Raw genomic sequence first — 27797 nt, 5'->3', positions numbered from 1 at the left:
CCCCACAATTGTTTTTATGTCCCACCTGGGACTTCCATCCCTGGTCCTTGCATCAGACTTATCCTCTCCTCTCTGCAGCTGGAGGTTACAGCTCCACTGCACCACCTCCCACCTGCTCTCCTCAGAGAACTGACTGCACACGGGCACAGCAGGAGTTTTCCTTTGTGCCAGCCAAGAAAAGTCAAACAGAGAAAGTGAAGAAGAATCTGAGGAGAAATGGTTTAGAGAGACAGATGGGAAAAGAGAGATGTGATCATCATGACAGAGGTGGCTAAAGAGACAAACAGGCTGCTGAAAGACAGGTGAGCTTTGAACAACCTGCTGCTCAAAGCAGCACCCAGGGGAGAGGCATCTGAATGAGCAAAGAGTAGGAGAAGGGGACAGTTGGAGAGGAATGGGAATGGCCTTTGTCTGGACAGTCTGTGTCTGGAAAGGTGACTTTAGAAATGGTCACTGTATCACCACCACCAGGCAGAAGTTTCTGTTCAGGCTCTGCACTTGGTTTGCTCCTTGCCCCTTCTTGGGGTAGCTGGGAGGTGTTGTACATTTTTCCTACGGTTTTTATTGCTCATCTTCATACCCCACTGCCCCCAGGAAAGTTCTGACCAAAAAGAGAGGGGTGGGCTCTGATATCCCATTGCCTGGGGTTCAGAGTCTGGCCTGACTGATCCATAATATAAATATATCAATCAATACAGAAACAAATGAATAAATGAATATCTGTGGCTTCAGAGCAAACTTTACAGAACCTTTGTCTCCCTGCAATGACTTCCAGTGACCTTCTCTAACAAGTCTCTGGGGAGGCTTTGTCAGTAATGGGACCCAATGGAGCCAATCAATGGTTCACGATAACTTTGTTTTTTGTTTTGGCTTTAACTTCTAAAGACATTTTTTTTTCAGTCTCCTGTCAGTACCTGAGTATCATGGACTCAGTGTCTCTGGCACCATGGGGCCCATTACAGTGCTGAGCAGCCATGAGTCACCTTGTCGTGTTTCTAGTGTTCAAGACTTGCACAGCAAATTGAAGAGGTTCCAGTTTGGAGGAAGATTAAAAAGAGCATCAAATAAAAAATTTTTTTAAGTTCTGTTTTACTCTTTTTTAGTTTAGAAATGTATATTCAACTGGTATCGGTGCAGAGTGTCACTGCAAGAGACCTGGACAGTGAGGAAAAGTCTTTGAGATCCAGCACTCCATGGAGAACATTGCTCCCCACCTCCCCAAACACAACATTGCTCTCATTGGCTCCCTGGGAAGGCTCTGGGATAATTTGCCTCCACCACCTTGTCACCACCACCTTGTCACCACCCCCTTGTCAGTACCACCACTTGTACCCTCCATCCAGCAGCTGCTGCTCGCTCAGCTCCCTCCTGTCCCCACGCTGCCACTTGATCCCCACCCACCCACCCCGCATGGCACCAGCATCACCGGGGTCTCTGCGGGGAGCCCCGAGCGCTGGCAGCGATTGTCCTGTCACACAATGAGGGGATGGGGGCAGCGGCAGCGAGCCCGTTCCTGCCCTGCCTGCAGGACACCTTCCCTTAGGGGCAGGAGGAGCAATGCATGACAAGTGTCCCTTTCCAAAAGCCCGCAGCAGCCTCTCTTTCCTACGGCAGCTGCTTTCTGCACTGCCATCAAGAACGCCCTGCAGGCTGCACTTTGCATTTCCCCCTCAGAAAGGGAATGCTCCTTCTTGGCATCACCCAGCACGGACGGAATGTCCTCAGGTAGAAAGGAAAAGAAACAAAAAAGATACAAAATTGGTAACCTCCCGGGGACTGGGAGGGGATTGGGAGGGGATTAGAGGGGATTGGGAGGGGATTGGGGGAAATGGGAGGGATTGAGAGGGAACTGGGAGGGGACTGGGATGGAATCGGGAGGGGACTGGGAGGGGTTGGGAGGGAACTTGGAAGGGGATTGGGGGAAATGGGAGGGAACTGGGAGGGTTTGGGAGGGGATTGGGGGGAACTGGGAGGGGATTGGGAGGGGACTGGGGGAAATGGGAGGGAACTGGGAGGGATTGAGAGGGATTGGGAGGGAACTGGGAGGGACTGGGAGGGACTGGGAGGGAACTGGGAGGGATTGGGAGGGAAATGGGAGGGAACTGGGAGAGACTGCGAAGGAATAGGGAGGGAACTGGGAGGGGATTGAGGGAAATGGGAGGGAACTGGGAGGGATTGGCAGGGGATTGGGTGGAACTGGGAGGGAACTTGGGGGGGATTGGGAGGGGATGGGGGGAGCTTGGACAGACTGGGAGAGACTGGGAGGGAATGGGAGGGACTGGGAGGCAAATGGGAGTGATTTGGAGCCAACTGGTCTGTACTGGTCTATACTGGTATGTATTGGTCAGTACTGGTCTATACTGGTCAATACTATTTTATACTTGTTTATACTAGTTATACTGATTATACTGGTCTATACTGGTTTATACTGGTCTATACGGGTTTACTGGTTTATATTGGTCCATACTGGTTTTTACTGGTCTATACTGCTTTATACTGGTCTATAAAGGCCTATACTGGCTTATACTGGTAACAATGGTTATACTGGCTTATACTGGCCTATACTAGTCTATACTGGTTTGTACTTCTTATATTTGTGTATACTGGTTATACTGATCTATACTGGGCTGTACTGGTCTATATTGGTTATACCGATTATACTGGTATATACTCATTATACTGGTCTATACTGGTTTATACTGGTCTATACTAGTCTGTACTGCTCTATACTGCTTATACTCATTAAACTGGTCTATACTGGTCTATAATGATCTATACTGGTTTACTGGTTTGTAGTGGTCTATACTGGTTTCTGCTGGTCTATACTGTTCTATACTGGTTATACTGGTTGATACTGGTTTATACTGGTTATACTGGTTTATACTGGTTTATTCTGGTTTATACTGGCCTATATTAGTCTATACTGGTTTGTACAGCTTATATTCGTTTATACTGGTTATACTGGTCATTACTGGTCTGTACTGGTCTGTACTGGTTTATACTGGTTATACTTGTATGTACTGGCTTATACAGGTTTATACTGGTCTATACTGGTTTATACTGGTCAATACTGATTATACTGCTTTATACTGGTATATACTGGTTTATACTGGTCTATAAAGGTCTGTACTGGTTTATACTGGTAATACTGGTTTATACTGGTTAATGGTCTATACAGGTCTATACTGCTTTGTACTGGTTATACTGGTCTATACTGGCTTATACAGGTTATACTGGTCTATATTGGCTTATACAGGTTTATACTGGTCTATAGAGGTCTATACTGGTTTATACTGGCCTATACTGGTTATATTAGTTTATAATGATCCACACTTGTCCATACTCATCTATACTGTATTTAATATATTTATTATTATATACTGTATATTACAATATTATATATATTTAATAATAATTAATATAATAATATTAATACTTTTAATGTAATTATGATGTTATATATCATAAATATTTAATATATACTGTATAATAATATCAACATAAATAATTTATAATATATATTATAGAATTTATAATTATATATAACATAATATATAGTATATAATAAAATACTAGAAATAATATAAATAATAAAAATAATTATTACTATATTTTAATATTACTTAATATTATATATTATTTATTATTACACAGTATTATGTATTATTATTCATTGATCATTATTTTATTTATTATATTTATTATATAGTATTATATTTATTATTTTATTATTGTAATCATTATTTATTATATACTGTATACCATTATTTATTATATATTTTTAAAAACTTATTATTACTTTTCATTTTATATTGTTACTTATTATTATATATTATTATTTATACATATACAAAGCTGAACAGGAGGCAGCAGTGTGCCCAGGTGGCCAAGAAGGCCAATGGCATCCTGGGCTGGCTCAGGAACAGCGTGGCCAGCAGGTCCAGGGAAGGGATTCTGCCCCTGTGCTCAGCCCTGGGGAGGCCACAGCTTGAGTCCTGTGTCCAGTTCTGGGCCCCTCAGCTCAGGAAGGAGATTGAGGTGCTGGAGCAGGTCCAAAGGAGGCAACTGGGCTGGGGAAGGGATCCAGCACAGATCCTATGAGGAGAGGCTGAGGGAGCTGGGGGTGTTGAGACTGGAGAAGAGGAGGCTCAGGGGAGACCTCATCACTCTCTCCAACTCCCTGAAAGGAGGTTGGAGCCAGGGGGGGGTTGGGCTCTTTTCCCAGGCAACTCTCAGCAAGACAAGAGGGCACAAGAGGTCTCAAGTTGTGCCAGGGGAGGTTTAGGTTGGACATTAGGAAAAAATTCCTTACAGAGAGGGTGATCAGCCATTGGAATGGGCTGCCCAGGGAAGGGGTGGATTCTCCATCCCTGGAGATATTTAAAAAGAGACTGGATGTGGCACTCAGCGCCATGGGCTGGGAACTGCAGTGGGAGTGGATCAAGGGTTGGACTTGATGATCTCTGAGGTCCCTTCCAACCCAGCCCATTCTAGGATTCAATGATTCTATGATAATCACTTGGAGAATTCTGCTAGATCCTCTCCTCTCACTTTGAAAACTTCCTTCTTAATTCCACTACGAAAAATTAACAATGAGCTCTTCAGGTCTTGAAGATGTAAAGGAAATTAGGAAATATGTTTTAGGACAGCTTTTTAGGAAATCTGAGGATCATTGCAGGAGCCTCAGATACCGAGAGAAGAATGAAGACATATCTCCAGAAATCAAAGTCAAAGTACCTCAAGGTATCAACGGGTCCCACTGATCCTGCCAGAGCTCGGTAATTCGGGCAGGTGCACAACAGACCCTGGGGGGCAGGATCCTGCCCTGACTGCAGGAAAGGTTTTAGCAGGAGATGGCATTTTATCCGGCATCAACGGATCCATTCGGGTGAGAAACCCTTTAAATCTTCCAAGTGTGAGAAGGGGTTTGCCCAGAGTTCCAATTTATCACAGCATTGCCGCAGGAGAGAAACCCCATAAGTGTCTGGAGTGTGGGAAGGACTTTACCTGGAGCTCCAGTTTATCACAGCATCACCACATCCACACGGGAGAGAGATCCTATAAGTGTCTGGAGTGTGGGAAGAATTTTTCCCAGAGTTCCAATTTATCACGCCATCGCCGCATCCATACAGGAGAGAAGTTGTATCCCTGCACTCACTGTGGGAAAGCCTTCAACAACAGCACCTCTTGGATTAATCACCAACATGTCCACACTGGGGAAAAACCCTACACGTGTCCCCAGTGTGGGAAGGGCTTCACAGCCAGCTCAGGTCTTACCGAACACCTAGGGATCCATAGGGGTGAACGTCCCTACAAGTGTCCCGACTGTGGGAAGAGCTTTTCCAGGAGCTCTGATCTCATCAGGCATCGTCTCATCCACACAGGGGAGAAAGCTTACTCGTGTCCCCACTGCTCCAAGAGCTTCAGGCAAAGCTCCCACTTGCTGAGACATCAGTGCCTTCATAGCCTAAAGACTCCCAGTGTGAGAAGAGTTTTTACCAGAGCTATGATCTCATCTCTCATCACCAGACCCACCTATCCCATCCCCAGAAATGAAGGGGCATGGTCAAGATCACCTGTGACCTTGGAGTGTCTGAATGGGACGAGGTCTATTTCTTTTTTTTTAGTTAGGCAACACCCACATGGAGCATTTTATTGTGACTTTTCAGTGGGACTTGGAAAGAAAACAAGACCAAAAATTTGGGATTTGGTCATTTTGAAGGGAAAAGAAATCTTTTCCATTAAGATGCCCTTTTAAGGAGATTTAGATGCAGAAATTAGACTTTACACTTCAGTGTCCAGATGATTGTGGCTGCAAAACTGGGTGGAGGTAAACTAGCCTGAAGTTCAATACCATTTGGGGGTTGCTTTTTTTAATAAGATACTCAATAAAATTTTACAATGCACAACGGAGCAATCCCTCATGGCTGTTGGGGTACAAAGGTTTGGAGAATGCTTTGGATGCTTTGTGATTGGGATCCTGTCCTCAAAACCCCCTCTCTTTTTCTCACCCTGAGGTGGGCATAAAACAGCTTCCAGCACAGTGACTGGAGAGGTAGGAGATAGAGCTGATGGAGAAGAGAGACTGAGCTGTCCTGATGGCCATGACTCCAGCTGTTCAGCTGAAACCCTTGGCTCTGCAGACCATTCTCCAGCTCTAACTATAAACATCGAGTCCTATCAGTCCTAGAAGCAGACTGACTGAGAAACAAGCAAGTGCAGATGCTTAGGAGGGACCTAGCTGAAAGCAAAAATACAAGACAGAAAACTACTTTTATCCTGGCCCAAACCAGGACTTTCCACCCCTTATTCCATAGCATTTGTGTATGCTCCAGTCATTACTATCTCTTATCCCTAAATACACCTATACAGAAATTATTACTAATTCTCTCTACTAAAACCCACTGAGTTAATTTAGTTTATGATTGCAGATGTTCATCTACTGTAGCAGACTCTTAAAACAAGAAATGATTGCAGCAGTTCATGTCCACGGTCCACAGGTTTCAGATTGCAGATGTTAATTTGAGGAAGTTACTGGATGCCAGTTGATGAAACCAGTTCTGGTTTGATCACCACAACATTATCCTGAAAAACACTCACAGAACACTGTTAGTTTATGCAACAATTCACGTAACAGCAAGTAATGTGGGGCATGAATTGACGACCCCGAAAATTCCATACTCTACTGGTTGAGCTAACCATGCAAAAATTATTTATTCTCACCTAGTGTTTGATTCCTTTGTGAATACATAATCACATTGTACTTCTCCATCTTCCACCAAGTGTGTCCAGGCCCTTGGGTGAAAGGCACAATTCAAATGGGTTTGCCTTTGCCTGAGGCAGGAAAAACCCAAACTGTTTTCCCCAGCAGATTCTTTTCATGCACCACAGACACTTTGTCCCAGTCTACTGTGTGTTGAAGGTCTGGCTGAGCAGGACCAGCTGACTTGATGATGGAAGCCCTGGTGCTAACTAACCAGGTGGCTTTTGCCAAGTGCTTCTCCCTGTTTTCATAGAATCACAGAATCATAGAATAGGCTGGGTTGCCTATAAGGAAGTTTTTAACAGTCCATTGTACCTTTCAATTTTCCATGAGGCTGGTGCATGATAGGGGATATGGTATCCCCACTCAATACCATGTTCTTTGGCCCAGCTACCTAGAAGACTGTTTTGAAATGAGTTCCATTATCTGACTCAGTTCTTTCTGGTGTACCATGTCTCCACAAAACTTGTTTCTCTAAGCCGAGGAGGGTGTTCTGGGCTGTGCCATGAGGCACAGGATATGTTTCCAGCCATCCTGTACTTGCTTCCACCATTATCAACACAGAGGGCTTACCCTGGCAGGTCTCAGGCAGTGTGACACAGTCGATGTGCCAGGCCTCCCCATACCTATATTCTGACCATCTCCCTTCATACCACAGGGGTTTCAACCTTTTAGCTTGCTTAATTGCAGCACATATGTCACAATCATGGATAATTGCACAACAGAGTCCAAAGGTCAATCAACCCCTTGGTCACGAGCCTATCGATGTGTTCCATCCCTGCCTTGATGACCTGAAGTGTCATGGGCCCATCTAGCTAAAACCAGTTCACCTTTATGGTCCCGGTCAAGATCTCTTTAGAACACTTGAGCAACCTCATCTGGTCGTTGGTTGTTTCCATGTTCCTCAGTAGCTCGACGTGAAGGTTCGTGGGCATCTCCATGATGCCTCCACTCTCCCTTAGCCTTTGGCACTGGCCACAGGGGACGAGTGAAGGGTGAGTGAGTCCTGCTGATCACTCCTTGGCTCTCTAGCTGCCGGATCAGCTTGTGAATGGGGATCACAGCATCCCTGTTGGTGTGATATTGTCTTCGATGCACTATTGAAGTAGCAATTGGCACCTGCTGGTTTTTAATTTTCATGAACCACTCTAAAAAGAATTTATCTGAAAGGCCAAGCAAAGCATGCAGCCATTCTGTATTCTCAGTCTTTAGAGCTGTGATAGCGAAGGACCACTGGGTACACTTTAGGTCCTGGAAGTCTTAAAGGATTTCTCATAAGATTATCCCTTGTAGAAAGGTGACCTCATGAGGGTACAGCTCGTACTTAGCCTATGGTTGAGGAGTGTGTTGGATTGGCCATGAAACTTTATCATGCTTTGCTTTGCTTTGTTTGCAGAGAGGAAAACTCCTGCTGTGCCCATGTCCAGCAGTTCTCTAAGGAAAAGAGGGGGGAGCTGGTGCAAAGGAGCTGAACCATCCAGCTGCAGAGAGCAGGGAAGAAGTCTGATGGGAGGAGAAGTGATGCAAGTGCCAGGGGCCAAGGAGAGCAGGGGTGGGGTTGGGGAGGTGAGGAGCAAGGGTGTCCATCCAGGGCCAGACCTCAAGGAGCTGCTTCTCCTGCTGGTGCAGACCTCCTGAGGAGACCCTCTGGGTCATTATCACTTGGAGAATGCTGCTAGAACCTCTCCTCTGAAGTACAAAGTAATGAAATATTCCCTTTCAATTGAGAGTGCAAAAGTGCACATTGAAATCTTCCTCCTGATATCCACCGGGAACAAAATTAAAAACTCTAAGGAGCTCTACACGTCTTGAAGACATGAAGGAAAAAACAAAAGATGAACAGCTCCTGTGGCCTTTTGAGGCCCAGTAAATGAACTTCAGATATTGAGAGAAGAAAAAAAAAATCTCTGATAAAGTCAGAAGCAAAACCCAAAATACCTTTACACACTGATGGGCTCCCCTGAGCCCTCCAGAGCCTCCCCACGGCCTCGTTAGAGCAGATCCCTGGAGGCCATGATTGCAGGAGGCAAAGGCCCTGTGCTGGTGGCTGTAATGCTGAGAAAACCCTTTGGTTTGTTGGATGCAGCAGAAAGGCCAAGCCCTGACCCCAGGCCCTGGGAAGGCAGATCCTGAGAGCCTCAAGAGAAAGTTTCCTCTTCCCAGCCTTGGTGGCCCAGGACACTGCTATGGCCAAGGGGACAATGACCTCACTCCTTGACAGAGCCCTTGGCCACCTCTCCTGCAGGCTGTCCCACACTGTCCATGCCTGCACCTCCTTCCCTTCAGGCTGTTGTCACCCTTCCTGCTTTCCCACCTAACTCTCACCCCAGCATTTCCAGACACCTTCTCTGCTTTCTCTCTGCTCTCCCTGGCTTTGCCTTGAAAACAAAATCCTGGGCTGATCAAGGAGCCCTCTGGGTAAAGCTCTAACACAAGGATACCCTGGGGGTGAGACTTCTTGTTCTTTCCCTCCAGTCTAAACCTTCCAAGGTGACCTTTGTGGAGGTTTTGGACTACCAAGAGAAGTTCTAGCATAAAATCATAGAACTGTCTGGGTGTGAAGGGGTGTGACAGACCAGACTTGTATTTCTCATGATCACTCCAAGAAGGACTGCCCATACCACCTGTGTGGAAATTTCCCCATGGTACAGTTTGGAGATTTTCTGGGATGGGTAAAAACTCAGGGACAGAATTAAGCGTGGCGTGGTCTGAGAAGAGTGTGTGCCTCAGAGTCTGGGATGGATGCTTCTGATCCCATCCCTCTACTCAGTCTTGCTCTGGGCTGGGGATTTAGGAATGCCCCAGGACATTCCTCTTATCGCTGTTTGTTTGTCTGATTTTGTTAGGCCTGTTTTGTTTCTTTCCTAGGGAAAGAATTGCTCCTCTAAGTGATAATGTGACCCTCAGTCCTTTCACTCTGTACCAGTCAGTGCTGTCAGAGGAGCTGTCGAGCATTTTCTGGGACAGTATGGTTTCAGTCCCTCTCCCCAGCAGGGCCAGGTCAGGCACTAAGGTTGGATCCAGCAACACCTTGGTTCCTCTCTGAGAAGGAGTTGAGAAAGCAAGGGGGTGCGAGCTGTGTCTCCCTGGGTGCCCTCCCCAGGTCATGACAAGTGCCCACCAAGACCTTTCTCACAGGGCTGCTCCCAGCCAGGCAGCCCCAGCCTGTGCCATGGCCCGGGTGAGTCCCCTGCAGGGGCAGACACTGGCACTTGTCCTTCTGAGATTTCTCTCCAGATGAGCTCTGCTGCTCCTTGATGCCTTTCATGCAGGCACCACCCAGGACAGGGTGCACTCCTGCTGGAGACAGCTCTATCTGATGGGATGGCCTCAGCAGTCCCTGGGGCTGTGTTACCCATGTCAGCTGTGGGGCTTCAGCGACAGCTCTGCCCCAGGCTCTGCTGGGCTCTGGGCCAGGAGAGAGCCCGGGCAGGGCTGGGAGTTACCCCCATGCAGGCACTGAGCCCAGCAGGAGGATGGAGATGCTCTGGCAGAAAGACTCAGCCTCAACTGAGGACACCCACGACTTTCTCTGCCAGGGTTTCACTTGCCAGCCCAGAACAGCTCCCTCCAGGCTCTCCCACCTCCCCTCCCCTCTCTCCCAGCACAGCCCAGTTGCTGCTGGCCCCACACCAGTGCCCTCCCCAGGCTGCTCTGGGCAGTCCCACCACAGCCCCAGCCCCTCGGAAGGGCACAGCAGCTCCTGGGGGGCAGAGAGAGCTCAGAGCCCCAGATGGGTGACCATGCATGGCAAAAGGAGCAGGAGGCACCCTGTGTCCCCTGCTCTCCTCTCCAGGAGATCCGCAGAGCTCTGCAGCCCCTCGGGGAAAGGGAACAAGGTAGAGCTGCAGAATAAAAATAGGGCTCACATGGCAGTGAAACAGTAAGAATTAGAGAAAACCAGGTTGTAATTTAGGAAAAAAATATCCCAAGTGGGCAACAGCCTTGCCTGGAGACAGTCCTGCAAGATACCAGCAAGAGAGATGGGAATGATGGGAAGGAGCACTCCTCACAGCTTCCGACAACTTGTCCTGGTCACAGCCTTGAGCACTGGGTAGAAAATCACAGACTCACAGAAAGTCAGGGCTTGGAAGGGACCTCAAAAGATCGTTGAGTCCAAACCCCTGCCAGAGCAGGGTCACCTACAGGAGGTCACCTAGGAACAATTCCAGGTGGGTTTTGAATGTCCCCAGAGAAGGAGACTCCACGACCTCCCTGAGCAGCCTGTGCCACTGCTCTGTCACCCTCACAGCAAAAAAATATTTCTCCTCGTGTCTATATGAAACCTCCTGTGCTCAAGCTTCTCTCTCTTGCCTCTGGTCCTATCATTGGGCATAACTGAGAAGAGCCTGGCACCATCCTCCTGCCTCTCTCCATTTGTGTATTTGTAAACATGAACGACTTCTCCCTTCATTCTCCCCTTCTTCAAGCTGAAGAGCCCCAGCTCTCTCAGCTTTACCTCATAAGGAAGATTTTCCCCTTTACGATCATATTCCTTCAGGTGCAGTTGTTTTGAAGTGACCCTCTGGATCATTATCACTTGGAAAATGCTGCTAGATCCTCTCTTCTCACTCTGAAAACTTCCTCCTTTGCTCCACCAAGAAGAATTAACACATTAATGCGCTCTACAGGCTTTGAAGATGTAAAGGAAATTACAAAAAGTTAAACAGCTCTTTAGGACTTTTGAGGCTCATTGCATGAACCTCAGATACTGAGAGAAGAATGAAGACATTTATCTGGAAGTCAAAGTCAGGACAAAAAAAATCGATGTACCTCAAGGTATCAATGGGCCCCACTGAGCCTGCCAGAGCTCGTTAATTAGTGCAGGTGCTCAATATCCCCTGGGGGTCAGGGAGGTGGGGGGAAAACTCTGAGCCCTCAAAGTGACCAACAGAACTGGGGCTGGGAGGAGCTGCCAGGTGCACCTCCAGGACTTGGGTTAAAACCAAAGGTGGGACCTGGGCCTACCTGAACCAGACACTGGGCAGGAGGATTCCATGGAATGGGATGGAGGAACCTTGAAGATCATCGAGTCCCATGGGCAGGGACACCTTCCACCAGCCCAGGTTGCTCCAAGAACCACCTAAAGTTCCCTTTAAGACTTCCAGCATCCACAGCTTCTCAAGAAGTATTTGCAGAGAGGATTTGGAGAGCCCTTCCTGGCAAGTGGGAAAATCCTACACGGTGCATCCACCCATAGGGGAGGCATCCAAAGTCCCTGCAAGGGGGTCCAGCCCTATATACCAAACACCCTGCAAGTCAGGAGGACTTTGCATATTCACTATGTGGAAACATCTGGGCCATCTCCTGACCACCTGTGACCAGGACTGAGGCAGAGTCCAGGGCATAGTTGGGAGGGTTTCTTAATCATGCTCTCTTTCAAAGCATCAAGTCAATTATTTTTGATAAATGATGTTTTTAGTGATTAATACAAGGATACAATGTATATTGATAACGTATATTGTAATATTTGATATACAAGGACTCAATCTCAGTTATTTTTGCTATTTCCCTACAAGGTGGTGTCCCCAGGGCCCCAGAGAGGGGCACTGACATATCCCCTCCCATCCCCACAGCAGCTCTTCAGTGAGCAGAAGCACCGTCAGCTGGAGCAGATGAAGACCATGGGCAGCACCAAGGTGGCAGCCTTGGGGCTGAAGGCCTTCACCTGCAGAAGGGCAGGAGCCACGCTGTGGCACTGCCTGAGCTGTGCAGCTGAGGGAGCGGCTGAAGGACACCAAGGAGCACTCACTCCTTCAGCAGCTCCCAGGTGAAGAGTGGTGAGCAACCTTGCAGAGCCCTGGCAGGCACAGCCGGTCCCTGCACACCCCGGCACACATCAGCCTTTGCCTGTGGCTGCATGCCTCTTGCACACCTCGTCTCAGGCACACGTGGCCCTCGTGCACAGCTGTGCAAACCGGAGCTGTGCACTGCCCCTCGGCTTTGCACACAGGGCCTCTGCGCACCCCTCTGCGCAGCCAAAGCCTTGCACACCCCTGCCCTGCTGCAGACATGGCCTTTGCAGGAGGCTTTGTGTGCACGCCCTTGCACGCCCCTTGGCCCTTGCATGCCCCTTGGCCCTTGAAGGCCCAAAGCCTTGCACACCCTTTCCCCTTTCTGCACACAGTCCCCACACCCCCCTTGGTAGGTGCTGATGTGTCACTTTTGCCCATGCGAATGTTGAAAGGTTCTGAGATGCTGGGGGAAGCCCAAGCAGTGCCCTGAGGAGGCCCCGTGGGATGATGGGGGTCCCGGGAGGGGTGGGGGGTTTGGAACGTTGGGACCCCTGCCCCCCCAGCAAGTGCTGTGCATCAGAACAGGCAGGGGGAAGCAGGGCCAGCGCTGGCTCCCTGGCTCCTCTCCACCGCCCTGCCCTGCGTCCGGCCCTCAGGGTGTCCCTGTGTCCCTTCCTGGGTGCAGATGGCCATGGAGGCCTAAGAGGGTGGCAGGGCTGGTGGCACGGCGGGCCAGCGCTGGGACTTCAGCCGCCAGCAACTGGACCACAGCCCCTGGCGCCGCGCCGGGCTGGAGCCTGGCAGGGAGCTCTGGTACCGGCAGCGGGCGGCCGGGCTGCTGCAGGACATGGGGCAGAGGCTCAGCCTTTACCCGGCCACCCTTGGGCTTGGCCTGACCAAGGAGCGGGGAGAGGTGGCCCCTTTGGGGAGCAGGGAGAGCTGCAGCAGGGTGCGGGGAGGCCCGGAGCCGAGGCAGGAGCGGGAAGAGCCGAGCCCAGCCTGGGAGCATGGAAAGCCCAGCCCAGGAGTAGGGAGAGCCCGGCCCACGTTGGGAGGGAGGAGAGCTCTGCCAGCATGCAGGGGAGAGCCAAGCCCAGCCTGGCAGCCAGGAGAGCCCAGCTCAGGGACAGGAGAGCCAGGCACCTCTGGGCAGCAGGCAGAGCCAGGCCAGCCCGGTGCCAGGGGGACGCAGGGGAGATGAGGATCCCCCCCATACAAGTGACAGGGCAGCAGGAGCCAGTGGAGAGGGGAGCAGAGACCACACAGCCCTGATGCCATTTAGTAATGGGAAGAAAGAAAAATTTTGGGGAAAATCACATAAAGAAGAATGAGAGAGAGACACAGAAGAATAATAGGGCTCACATAGCAGTGAAAGAGTAAGAATTAGACAAAACCAGGTTCTAATTCTTGGGAAAAAACATCCCAAGTAGGCAACAGCCTGCCCTTGAGATAGGCCTGAAAGATATCTTCAAGAGAGATGGGAGTGATCGGAAGGAGCACTCCCCACAGCTCCCCACAACTTCTCTTGGTCACAGCCTTGAGTGTTGGGCAGAAAAATACTGAGTTGTGATATTCATTGTACTAACATATTAATGAGCTATAACCATACTATATATACCCACCCAAAGGCTAGAGGGACCCCTGCTAACAAAAAGCCCCTTTGAGTGACATTTTTGAGCATTGCCCTTTCAAACAGGAGTGAGGAACCAATTAACCCAGAATCATAAATTAGTTTGGGTTGGGAGGGGCATTAAAGATCATCTAATTGCAACTCCCTTGCATGGGAAGGAACACCTCCCACGAGATCAGATTGATCCAGGCCCCCTCCAACCTGGTCCTGATCACTTCCAGGGAGAGGGCATCCAAAGCTGCTGTGGACAAACTGTTCCTGTACCTTACAGCCCTCATGCTAAAGAATTTCCTCCTAATATCTAATCTAAAAACTGACTATTCAAGTTTTAAACTGTCTTGGTTTAGTGCAGTGGTGTTTTGGAAGCAGGGGAGGCCACAGGGGACGCTCCTGTGAGAAGCTTCTGGAAGCCACCACAGTTCCAGTCCTGGCACCACAACCCAATGCCTCTGATCTCTCTTTGTTATAAAATGTTGTGGATTGTTTATTAAACTGTTATATGTATTAGAAATCTTTTATTAAAGTATTGTAGTAAGTTGTTTTGGAAAGTGGGTGGAGCATTAAGATCACAGCCTGGTGACGTAGAGACGGGAGCAGACGAGAAGGCCCTTGGTAACAACTGGAACATGCGCAGTGTATCAAGAAGAGAAATGTAACAAGAAGAGGGGTCTTTAAAAAGCCTGCCGTGAGGAAAAGTGGGTGTGGCAGTTTAGCAGAGCGGAGACTCTCCTGTCACCCAGCGCTGTTTTGCTCATTATTCTACTTGCTATAATTAAATAAATTCTAATTTGGTTTAAAAAGACTCAGAGTACATGGTCAATTTATAACAATTTGGTGCCGTGACTCGGATAAGGGAATAGTGTATGGTGGCTCTTCGGAGGGGGCCCCCGCAGTGATTTTGCGGCTCCGGAGACTGTCAATCCACTCAACCCTTACCGACGAACCTAAAATCTAGAATATTGAGCAAAGGGAACCGGTAAAATCCCATAAACATGCTGTGCACGGGAGTCCGGACGAAGACGCGTGGGACGCGTAAGTATTGCGCAAGGTATTGCGCAAGGAACAATCCGGGGAGGATTGGCCGTCCGGGCGGGGTTGGTTATCCTGGAATATAACGAATGAGAGGTTCGACATACTGAACCAAGCGAGTGCGGACCCTTTAGTACTGCGGTTCCCATCTCCCGCGAGGGACGGGGCCAGGAATAAGGGGAGCGAGTGAGTGTGTGAGAGAAGATATTCCAGAAGATGGGATCGAAGGGCAGCAAGCCTTCGACACCCATGGGGAGGGTACCCCTGGTGCCTAAGAATACCCCTTTAGCATTTATTTTAGAAGAGTGGAAACACTTTCCGGGAGCAATAGGGAAGAGCAAACAAAAAATGATTGAATATTGTACCAAAGTATGGGGAGGGAAGAAAATTTCTAAAGAAGTTATATGGCCGGTCTATGGGTCTGATAAGGATTGGGTAAGACAACTATTAAACTTTTGGGTTAACGAAAAAGAACCTCTTAATTTGGAGGAAAGTCAATATGCAGCGATATGGTTAGAAACACCCCAGGCTGCATTAAATCCATTGAAAGAAGTGAAGGTTGGACAGAAAAAGAGGAAAGAGAGGAGAGATGAGGACTTTTTAATTCCCCCTCCTTATGTCCAACCACTATCACCCTCTCCTGCTGCCCAACCACTATCACCCCCTCTTGCTGCCCAACCACTATCACTCCCTGCTGCCCCTTCACCCTCACCCCCTGCTGCTCAACCAATATCGCCTCCTGTTGCCTCACTAATATCGCCTCCTGTTGTCCCACTAATATCGCCTCCGGTTGACCCACCACAATTGTCTCATGTTACCCCACCATCACTACCTCCTGTTGCCACACCACCATCTTCTCCTGTAACTCCTGAAACTCCTAGGGCACCACCCCCTCTGTCAGAATTTTCTCCTTCTAGACGGAGAACTAGGAGCCAGACGAGGGCAGTTCAGATGTACCCCTTAAGAGAAATGCCTATGGGAGGACCGCAACCACATATAGGGTATATATCTGTACCCTTAAATTCTGCTGATTTGCGAGAATTTAAGAGGACAGAAATGGGCAGTTTAATTGAGGATCCACTAGGGGTAGCAGAGAGAATTGATCAATTTTTGGGACCCAGTCTTTATACGTGGGAAGAAATGCAATCCATCCTAGGGCAGTTGTTTACTGCTGAAGAAAGAGATATGATCAGGAGAGCAGGGATGCGTTTATGGGATGCCCAACATGCCCAGGGACCACAAGCAGACCTTAAATGGCCTCTACAGAATCCAAATTGGGATAATCAGAACCCAGTACATAGAATTAATATGCAGGATTTAAGAGTAATTGTGGTCCAAGGAATTAGAGAGGCAGTACCTCGTGGTCAAAATATTAATAAAGCATTTAGTGAGAGGCAGAAGAAGGATGAGAGTCCTACGGAATGGTTAGAGCGGTTAAGAAAAAGTCTCCAACTATATTCAGGAGTAGATCCTAGTACTCCTGTGGGGCAAGTACTACTTAAAATCCATTTTGTGGCTAAGTCATGGGAAGATATCAGAAAGAAGTTAGAAAAATTAGAAGATTGGCAGGATCGAGGATTGGACGAATTATTACGGGAGGCGCAGAGGGTATATGTTAAGAGAGAAGAGGAGAGCAGTAAGCGGCAGATAAAAATGATGGTAGCGGCAGTGAGGGAGGACTGCAAGAGTAGGCCTCCCGAACATAGAACTGCTGGGCGGAAAAAAGAGAACCAGACAGTAAAAAGAGAACAAGGCAGTTGTTTCTATTGTGGGAGAAAAGGACACATTAAACGAGACTGTCGATTAAGAATTAGGGATGAAGAAATGGTAAAGGTAGAATAGGGGTGTCAGGGGCTCTACATTTTGGGGGACCGGAGTCATCGTGAGCCCTTGATAACTTTAAAATTGGGTCCCCAAAGACAAGAATTTACATTTTTGGTGGATACGGGAGCTGAAAAATCGACAATTAAACAAATTCCAAGGGGATGTAAAATTTCTTCTGAAAAGGTACAAGTAATAGGGGCAAAAGGAGAACCTTTTAGGGTAAATAAAATTAAGAATGTAGTATTCGAATCTGAAACTAAGACTGGAATTGGAGAACTTTTGTTAGTTCCCGAGGCAGAATTTAATTTGTTGGGGCGAGATTTGATTGTTGAATTACAATTGGAAATTAAAGTGAAAGATCAGGAGCTGACAGTATTGGCATATCCCTTAACTGTAGAAGATCATAAACAAATCAGTCCGGATGTGTGGTATTCTCCGGACACTATTAGCAAACTTGAAATTCCTCCCATAAAGGTCCAAATTACTGAACCACAAACACCTGTAAGAATTAAACAATATCCAATATCCCTAGAAGGACGGAAGGGATTAAAGCCAGAGATTGATCGACTAATAATACAGGGGATTTTAGAGCCCTGCATGTCACCATTTAACACACCAATTTTACCGGTAAAGAAACCAAATGGGAAGTACAGGCTAGTACATGATTTAAGAGAAATAAATAAAAGAACAATAACACGGTTCCCGGTTGTAGCAAATCCTTATACGTTGTTAAGCAAATTAGGACCTCATCATTCTTGGTACAGTGTGATAGATTTAAAAGACGCCTTTTGGGCCTGTCCCTTAGCAGAAGAATGTCGTGATTATTTTGCATTTGAGTGGGAAGATCCAGATACTAATCGGAAACAACAACTGAGGTGGACCGTGCTCCCACAGGGGTTTACGGAGTCCCCAAATTTATTTGGACAAGCATTAGAAGAATTACTAAAAGAATACAAAGTACAGGATGGAAATATTTTGCTACAATACGTAGATGATTTGTTGATAGCGGGAACCGAAAAGGAATCAGTAAAACAAGAAACTATTGGGCTATTAAACTTTTTAGCCAGTAAAGGACTAAAAGTATCTCAGGAGAAACTACAGTTTGTAGAAGAAAAGGTAAAATATTTGGGACACTATATATTTAATGGAAAAAAGATATTAGATCCGGAACGAATTAAAGGTATTATAGAATTACCCCTGCCAAAAACTAAAAGACAGATATGACAAGTATTAGGGCTATTTGGATACTGTAGACAGTGGATTGAAAATTATAGTTGTAAAGTAAAATTTTTATATGAGCAGTTAATAAAAGATAGTCTACCTAAATGGACTGAGCGAGACCAAAGATTATTTAAGGACTTAAAAAAGGAATTAAGTCAAGCTCCAGTACTGAGTCTTCCAGATTTAAAAAGACCATTCCATTTATTTGTTAATATAAATGAAGGAACAGCGTTTGGGGTACTTACACAGGAATGGACTAATCAAAAGAAACCTATAGCTTATTTGTCAAAACTTTTAGACCCAGTAAGTAGAGGGTGGCCAAGCTGTTTGCAGATAATAGTTGCTGCTGCTTTATTACTTGAAGAAACAAATCGGATCACTTATAATGGGGAAATTATTTTATATGCTCCCCATAACATTCGGGGAATATTACAGCAAAAAGCAGAAAAGTGGCTTACGGATAGTCGATTATTGAAATATGAAGGAATGCTAGTAGAATCTCCAAAATTATCTTTAAAAACTATAGGAGCTGTCAACCCAGCAGAATTTTTATATCCAGGAGAGGATGTAAAATCAATGCATGATTGTTTTCAAGTAATCGAGCAGCAGACCAAAATTAGACCTGATTTAGAAGAAGAGGAATTAGAACGAGGGGAAATATTGTTTATAGATGGGTCTTCTAGGATAGTGGAAGGGAAACGGCTGTCTGGATACGCAATAGTTAAATTTAAAAATGGACAGATTAAAATTTTAGAGTCGGGACCTTTAAGTGCTAGTTGGTCTGCTCAAGCTTGCGAATTGTATGCTTTATGGAAAGCGTTAAAACTATTAGAAGGGAAAGAAGGAACAGTATATACAGATTCCCGGTATGCATATGGAGTTGTACATACCTTTGGAAAAATATGGGAAGAGAGAGGATTTATAAATTCGCAAGGAAGGGATTTAATACATTCAGAATTGATACGTCAAGTTCTTAATGCATTAAAAGCTCCAAGGAGAATAGCTGTGGTACATATTAAAGGACATCAAAGGGGAACCAGCTACCAGATTAGGGGAAACAACGCAGCTGATGAAGAAGCTAAGAGAGTTGCTGGGAATTGTACAGTAATTTTAACAGTTCAAGCGGTTCCAGAAAAGCATTCCTTTTCCTTTAGTGAAATAGAAAAAGAAAAGTTGAGGCAAATGGGAGCTGTGGAGAGAAACGGAAAATGTTTATTACCTGATAAAAGAGAAATTTTACCCAAGGGATTGGCAATAGATATATTCTCAAAAATACATAGCAAAACACATTGGGGAACACAAGCATTAGTTGACCATTTTAGTCAGTTATATGCATGCATAGGGATGTATAATGTGGCAAAATCTGTAGTGGCTGCTTGTGAAATATGTCAAAAAGTTAATAAAGGAAGAAATAGACAAAAATCATTCGGGGGACGCCCTCCAGCATATCGACCCTTTTCACATATACAGATAGATTATACTGAATTACCCAAAGTAGGAAGATATAAATACTTATTAGTAATAGTAGATCATTTGACGCACTATGTCGAGGCATTTCCAACTTCAAGAGCGACTGCAAACCAAGTTACAAAAGTGCTGCTAGAACAGGTGATACCTCGATATGGTGTGGTAGAAGTAATTGATTCGGATAGAGGAACACATTTTGTTTCGGGAATTGTAAAGGACCTGATGGAAAATTTGGGTATCAAATGGGAATACCATACACCATGGCACCCGCAGAGCTCGGGAAAAGTTGAAAGGATGAACGGGGAGATTAAAACTATATTAACTAAATTGATGATTGAAACTAAATTATCATGGAATAAGTGTTTACCAATGGCGTTATTAATTCTAAGGACTAGGCCGCGGGCCGACCTAGGAATATCATCTTTTGAAATGGTGTATGGTATGCCCTATCAGATAGAAAATCCCCAGACAAATATTTTAATACGTGACCAGGTAATTAAGGAATATATATTTCACAATTGGCCAAACATCGTAATGATCTCTGGAAACGTGGGTTAATTGCACAAAGACCCCCTTTGGATTTAAATACGCATAACATCAAACCAGGAGATTGGATATTAGTTAAAACTTGGAAAGAAGAAACGTTAAAACCTAAATGGGAAGGACCTTATCTTGTTCTGCTTACTACAGAGACTGCTGTTCGGACTGCAGAGCGAGGGTGGACTCATGCAAATCGCATTAAAGGACCAGTGAATCCCCCACAGTGGAGAATTGTTAGCCACCCAGGAGAAACCAAACTGGTGTTGAAACGATGAGTGTCTTGTGGTGGTTCTGAGCTTCTTGTATAGAAGGCGGTTCAATGTTTTCTTGTTTATAGCTTGTTAGTATTATACTTAATAGGAATTGTTATATGTCATTGTTGGTTGTGGTTGTTATCCGTTTGTGAATTTTAAATGCAAAGGATGTAAGGAAAATTGGTGGAAATACTATAATTGGGGGGGTGCCTCCAGAAGGGGTTTGTGACTCCTGTTATAACATAGAAATAAGGAGGTGACTATTAAAAAGATTTATACTTTTGATTTTATTTAAAATTTTGAATACATCCTAATTGTTGCTGTTCAGTGTAGGTTCGAAGCCCTAAGCATAGAGTGCACTTCTTGAATGGTGAGGACCAAATCGTGGGCTGCAGCGAACTCGCAGGTTCGAAGACAGAAGGCTCGGCTGGTGCTCCTGCTGCCGAGAAGATGGTACACCCTGTGTCTGCTGGGGCAGTCGACAGGCGAGGCAGAGGAGGAACCCAGAGAAACCACAGCCTGGGACCTGGAGTGTGTGGGCGGCCCTGGCCGAACTCCCATTCTTTCAAAAGGAAAATAGGTAAAATAAATGGGCTGGTCCCTCACTGGACTAGTAACAATATTGGGAGAGAAATGCAGAGGAGGCAATTTAAAAAGATTTTACAGGCACCTCTTTTCCTGTACATCCTTTGTTTCATGACACCAGTTTCAGATTCAACTAATCCACATGAACCATACAGGTGGACATTAAGTAGACTTGAGGACCAGAAGATTTTGAGCCAATACACAGGGCCAGGAGAACCAAATTTCCATGTATATTTGTGTGATCTAGTAAAAACAGAACCATGTTTGAATTATTATCCGTATTACATTTGTCCTGCATCAAATCCAGGGAAAGCATATTGTAACTATCCAGGGCATTTTTATTGTGCATATTGGGGTTGTGAGACTGTTGCTTCAGATTGGAAAGTTACCACACCTGACAAATATATAACGTCTTTTTGGGGAAATGGAAAATATTGTAAACCTCCTACTCGGGATGTCTCGTGGGGAATAGTTAATTTAGGAAATTGTACAGGTATAAGTCTGAAAGTATAAAGGATGGAGGATGATAAATGGTTAGGAGGCCAACGATGGGGAATAAGGCTCAGAGAACAAGGAGCAGATAGAGGAGGACATTTTATTATTAAAAAGGAAAGGATTCCTCCTGATTCGATACCTGTAGGGCCTAACCCGATTTTAAACTCTAAAAATCTAGAATATAAGTCTTCTCCAACTAATACAGTACAGTTTGGTGAAATAAAAACCGGAATAGAGAGTAATAAAGAATTTATTACTCCTGTACCAGAACCTATAAAAGAACTCAGCAATGATCCCTTATGGTATCTAATGCAAACTTCTTATGTAGCACTAAACAAGAGCAAGCCAAATTTAACAGAAGATTGTTGGTTGTGTTATAATGTCAGACCGCCCTATTATGAGGCTATAGCAAGAACTGACAGGGTCCAATGGTCTAATAGGACTAATCCAAAAGAATGTAATTGGGAAGAATATCGAAATGGCTCTCAGGGAATAACAATTCAGCAGGTAACAGGGAAAGGAAGGTGTATTGGGAAAATACCAGCAAAATATAATCACCTTTGTAATCGCACCATAACAGACAATAAAATTCAGGAACAAAAGAATAAGATGCATAAGTGGATAGTACCAGGGGAAGGAAATAAATGGGTATGTTCGGATACAGGGATCACACCTTGTTTATCACTGCATATATTTAACACCTCTAATTTTTGTATCCAGGTGACAATTATCCCTCGAATAATATATCATACTTCAAATGAAGTATTATATTATTTTGAACATACAGATGAAAGTATTAAGAGGCAAAAGCAAGAGCCTGTTACTGCAATCACCTTGGCAACCTTGCTCATAGCAGGAGGAGTAGGGGCAGGAACGGGAATAACTTCTCTGGTAAGAGGGCAGGCAATGCAAAGATTGCAAGAAGCAGTTAATGAGGATATTGTCAGGATGGAGCAGTCTATAAATGCTCTGGCTACATCTGTAAAATCTTTATCAGAGGTAGTGTTACAAAACAGAAGAGGTTTAGACTTGCTATTTTTAAAAGAAGGTGGGTTGTGTGTAGCTTTAAAAGAGGAATGTTGTATATTTGCTGATCATACCGGGGTAGTGTTGGATTCCACGGCGGAACTAAGAAAGAGATTGGAACAACGGAAAGGAGAATTAGAATCCAACAGATCCTGGTATGAAAATTGGTTTAGCTTATCTCCTTGGTTAACCACTTTGATTTCGACATTGGCTGGACCAATCATTACGATAATATTGGGACTTATATTTGGTCCTTGCATATTGCGTTTTGTGTTACAATTTGTTAAAAAACGTCTTGAGATTGCTAAGTTACTGGTTTTAACATCAAACTTAAAATTGCAAACTGTATCGCCTTCTGTAAGCAGTGATGAATATGAAGAAGATGAAGTTTGATAAATAAAATAAGTATCAAAAGAAAAGGGGGGAATTGCAATAAAATATAGTTTTGTATTCATTTATCATAGTTACTACAGGGTTTGTGTAGTCTGTGAGATTTCCAGGAATTAATTCTACTTGCTCTGTTTCCTCCTATGTTCTCAGCAGTCTCTGTGGGTCCTTTTGGGTTTAAGTTTAATAAACAAATGGTTATCAAAAGAAAAAGGGGGGATTGTTATAAAATGTTGTGGATTGTTTATTAAACTGTTATATGTATTAGAAATCTTTTATTAAAGTATTGTAGTAAGTTGTTTTGGAAAGTGGGTGGAGCATTAAGATCACAGCCTGGTGACGTAGAGACGGGAGCAGACGAGAAGGCCCTTGGTAACAACTGGAACATGCGCAGTGTATCAAGAAGAGAAATGTAACAAGAAGAGGGGTCTTTAAAAAGCCTGCCGTGAGGAAAAGTGGGTGTGGCAGTTTAGCAGAGCGGAGACTCTCCTGTCACCCAGCGCTGTTTTGCTCATTATTCTACTTGCTATAATTAAATAAATTCTAATTTGGTTTAAAAAGACTCAGAGTACATGGTCAATTTATAACATCTTGTTTTATTGGACTGCAGAGTTGGACTCTGCAGGCTCCCAAAACTCAAGGTGCTGTGAACAGAAAAAATTATTTCAGAATTAATTCTGTGCCAGGATCAGAAATAAGCTTAGTGTGAAATGGAAATAAAGTGAAAAGAAGAACCTTCAGGGCAGTAACCCTGACCTGGGTTGGTCATTGTCCCCCTGAGTTTACACCTGAAAGCTGTGAATTAACAGCCTCTTATCTCCAGGGCCTGTGGGCTTTGTGTTGAGGTTGGGTCAGCACCACCCAGCTCTGATGTGTCCCCTCCCCCTGCCCATGCCACAAGCCTGATGTTCCCAACCCCCCAGGACACAACCCTGGTGTGTCCCCCCTCCCTGCCAACTTCCAACCTCACCCCTCGGGTCTGGTCCCTCCCCCCCGAGACCCCTCCCCACCTTTTCTTCCTCCCCCCACTGCTTCCTGTGATTGTCCAGCAGCTCCCGGGAGGTTTCTCTCCGCCACCCCGGGGCTGCACCCACACCCCCTGCCCCACAGCCAGGACCCCCCAACTGGTGACTGCCAGAGCATAGCCCCCCTCCCCACCGGCCTGGGCTGTGCCCCCCCTGCAGGTACTGGGAGGTGATGGGAGGTGATGGGAGGGGGGTGGTTATCCCAGTACTGCCCAAACTGGGGGTGAGCAGCACAAGATGGGGGAGGGAGAGGGATGGGTGAGAGGGGGGAACTAAACTTATCCCTGGGGTGAGGGCAGTAAGATTCGCGACCCCCAAAACCTCTTCAAGAGGGTTGAGGAGCCAAGCCATCTCCTCACACTTTAGTCATAGAATGATTTGAGCTGGAAGGGACCTTGAATGTCATCTGGACAAACTTCCTGCTCTACAGTTGGTCATTCCGTGGAACACTGGGGTTGGCCATCCCACTGGATGACAGCTCATCCTGAATGTGGGTGCAATAGGGGAATCCCAAGGTCTTGGTGGGATTTGGGACCATGACGGAGAATCCAAACTCATACCAAAGGGGTTGATTTAATTTTAAGACCCCCAAATCACCCCAGAGATTTAAGACAGCAATGGGAGAGTCCTAAATTGCCTCTTGCAGTGTCAGTACAATTGGGTCATCACAGCTCAAGGCAGGTGTGGCTCAAAACCCCAGCACCCCCTGCCCCACACAGTGGCCCCTTTGGGTTTTGGGTGCCAGCGTAGATCCTAAATAGGAAGTAAAGGATGATCACTGGGTTTCCAGCTCTATGTGTAACCTTCCTATTCCACCTTACACTCCATTTTCACTCACAGTAGGATTGATGTAGGTTTTGCCTGCCCTCACACCACAGAAAGCCTAAACTCTACTTTGTTAGCACACTAGAGCTTCTTTCCCAAACACGGGCTGACTCCATCTTGGGAAAAACCTCACTGGGTAGCTGAAGGATAGGAAAGATTCCAGTCAAAGTGTGATTTTAGATAAAAATCAATGAGTCTATCCAGGACTGAAATTTGACACCGGTGAGCAACGCAGGAGAAGGTTTAGGATCTGCTCAGCCCATCTCCACCATCAGAAAATCCATCAGGGTGAGAGACCCCAGAGATCTCCTGACTGCGGGGGACAGTTTAGTGACAGCTCAGATCTGGTCCAACGGTGACACCATCACACAGGCACCATGTCCTACACCTGCCCTGACTGTGGAAAAGATTTTAAAAGGAGATCAGTTTTTATCCAGCATCAACGGATCCATACGGGTGAGAAACCCTTTAAATGTTCTGAGTGTGGGAAGGGGTTTGCCCAGAGTTCCCATTTATCACAGCATTGCCGCATCCACACGGGAGAGAAACCCTATAAGTGTCTGGAGTGTGGGAAGGAGTTTTCCAAGAGTTCTAATTTATCACGGCATCACCGCATCCACACAGGAGAGAGACCCTATAAGTGTCTAGAGTGTGGGAAGGAGTTTTCCCAGAGTACTGATTTATCACGGCATCACAGCGTCCACACGGGAGGGAGACCCTATAAGTGTCTGGAGTGTGGGAAGGCGTTTACACAGAGTTCTGATTTATCACGGCATCACCGCATCCATACAGGAGAGAGACCCTATAAGTGTCTGGAGTGTGGGAAGGACTTTACACAGAGTTCTGCATTATCACAGCATCGCCGCATCCACACAGGAGAGAGATCATATAAGTGTCTGGAGTGTGGGAAGGAGTTTGCCCAGAGTTCTGCATTATCACAGCATCACCGCATCCATACAGGAGAGAAGTTGTATCCCTGCACTCACTGTGGGAAAGCCTTCAACAGGAGCACCTGTTGGATTAATCACCAACATGTCCACACTGGGGAAAAACCCTACACGTGTCCCCAGTGTGGGAAGGGCTTCACAGCCAGCTCGAGTCTTACCCAACACCTACTGATCCATAGGGGTGAACGTCCCTACAAGTGTCCCGACTGTGGGAAAAGCTTCCGTCAAAGCCACCATTTGAAGAAGCATCAACGCCTCCATACCAGTGAAAAACATTAAAGCTACACTGAGTGCAAGATAAGATTTTACTGGAAATTAGATTTCATCTGTCATTACCTGACCCAGCACAGCCATCACCAAGTAGGAAGGGTCAAGTTGACCTCATTTTCCACGCTCCATCAGACCAATGATGCTTTCTCCAGCTTCTCGTGGAGAACAAAATGTAGTAAGCTCATGAACAGCTTCATATCCCATCCAAAATTTGACATTTTTGTTTCAGCGTCATGAAGGCTTTTTTCCAAATAAGGAAAAAACAGGAAAGTATTTCCAATTATGACACCCTCCTAAAGGGATGTGGCAGGATGGGATCCTGGACACTTTTCCTGCACACCAGGCTGGGCGTGCAGCTGAGGGAGCAGTAGAAGAGGGAGGCAGCAGACTGCAGGACAATGCTGACAGCAACAGAGCAGGATCATCTCTACTACATGGTTTTACACCCTTCCAGGGATGGTGATTCTACCACCTTCCTGGGCAGACTGTTCCAACACCTAACTACTCTCTCAGAAAAGAAATGAGAGATCTGACCTAAACCTCCCCTGGTGCAACTTCAGGCCATGTCCTCTTGTCCTCTCATTGTTCACTTGAGAGAAGAGGCCAGCACCCACTTCAACACAACCTCCTGTCAGGGAGTTGTAGAGAGCAAGAAGCTCTCCTCTCAGCCTCATCTTCTCCCAACTGCACATTCCCAATTCCCTCAGTCTCTCTTCAGAGCACTTCTTCTCCAGACCCTTCACCACCTTGTAGATGCCTGCAGACTCCAGGAGCTGGCACAGCTCTTGAGAGCAGCGTTACTGCTCCTTGCCTGTCAGGAGGGATGCTTCATGAGCTCTCCTGACATGATGCTTCATGAGCTCTCTGTGACACCATGGGTGATGTGATGGGACACCTCGAGCATCCTCCAGTAAGGCATCTGTCAGCTGTCTCCTGAAATAAGAGAATTACATCTCGAATGGTTTCTCACGAGGATGAAACAAGCTGGTGACAGCTCAGTAGACAAGAATCTGGAAGAAAAGCTCCAGAACATCTTCCTTGCTTGATTGATTCATTTCTTGTGAAGCAGTAGACTTATAGAAATAGAAGTAGTAGTTTAAAGAAACATACATGCAATGGTTTTACATAAGTAGAAGCACAGAAGTTGTAGAAATGTAGAAGCAATAGTTTAAGGGAGTCTCATGGAAATTTACTGGCCGACTAACATAGGTAGGTGTGTGTATGGCAAGGGTACATGTGATAATGGAATGTTGTTACTATGGAAAACTTATCCATGAGAGAAGATAATGGGATATATAAATGTAACTGAAATCTGCAAAAGGAGCAAAAGGGAGACAAAATTAGTTATGAGTTCTTTTTGTATTTTTATCTTTGCTGCATTTGTGTAGATTTTCCATTCTTATTTGGTTTTGTTATGCTCTACTGTTTTAAAATTTGTGATCACCCTTCATAGTGAATAATGTTAGTGCACGTAATGCCACAAAGAAGTCAAAGAATGCCCTTTTAGTGTCTTAAAAGACATCAATTTGTAAAGTGCACCTCTTGAACAATTGAATTAGAAATGGCTTTGTAGAACTAAATTCACAGGCACATCAAGTCCCAAGGATGTTGCTACAGAACCCTTAGCTTTGGAGGTGACCCTGCTTGAAGAACAAGGACTCTGCACATCATACATATCACCACTGCCTGAACTGAAGAAGCTGGAGTGAAGATGCTAAGCTTGTAGCCATCATGATATCATTGCCTTATGATATTGCCTTATGATATCATCGTG

At 45.8% G+C, this 27797-nt stretch overlaps 1 protein-coding gene, 1 long non-coding RNA gene and 1 pseudogene across 2 annotated transcripts in view; all 3 read left to right on the top strand.

The window, feature by feature from the left end:
- Nucleotides 1-26152, top strand: part of LOC139790584 (zinc finger protein 502-like) — a 41015-nt gene extending 14863 nt beyond the window's left edge. Inside the window, exon 2 of the mRNA XM_071732454.1 lies at nt 25011-26152. Within this exon, the coding sequence (XP_071588555.1) occupies nt 25184-26032 (849 nt within the window). The 5' untranslated portion in view covers nt 25011-25183 and the 3' untranslated portion in view covers nt 26033-26152. The remainder of the gene's footprint in view (nt 1-25010) is intronic.
- LOC139790612 (uncharacterized) overlaps nt 1-27797 on the top strand; it is a 301741-nt gene that overhangs the window by 248323 nt on the left and 25621 nt on the right. The gene's annotated exons all lie outside the window — the stretch shown is intronic.
- On the top strand, nt 259-9295 carry LOC139790547 (zinc finger protein 3-like; annotated as a pseudogene).

This window comes from Heliangelus exortis, assembly GCF_036169615.1.
Source record: "Heliangelus exortis chromosome W unlocalized genomic scaffold, bHelExo1.hap1 SUPER_W_unloc_2, whole genome shotgun sequence".
In the NCBI taxonomy this organism is placed as follows: domain Eukaryota; kingdom Metazoa; phylum Chordata; class Aves; order Apodiformes; family Trochilidae; genus Heliangelus; species Heliangelus exortis.
The sequence above is the reverse complement of the archived record's forward strand: the minus strand, read 5'-3'. Positions and strand labels throughout refer to the sequence as shown.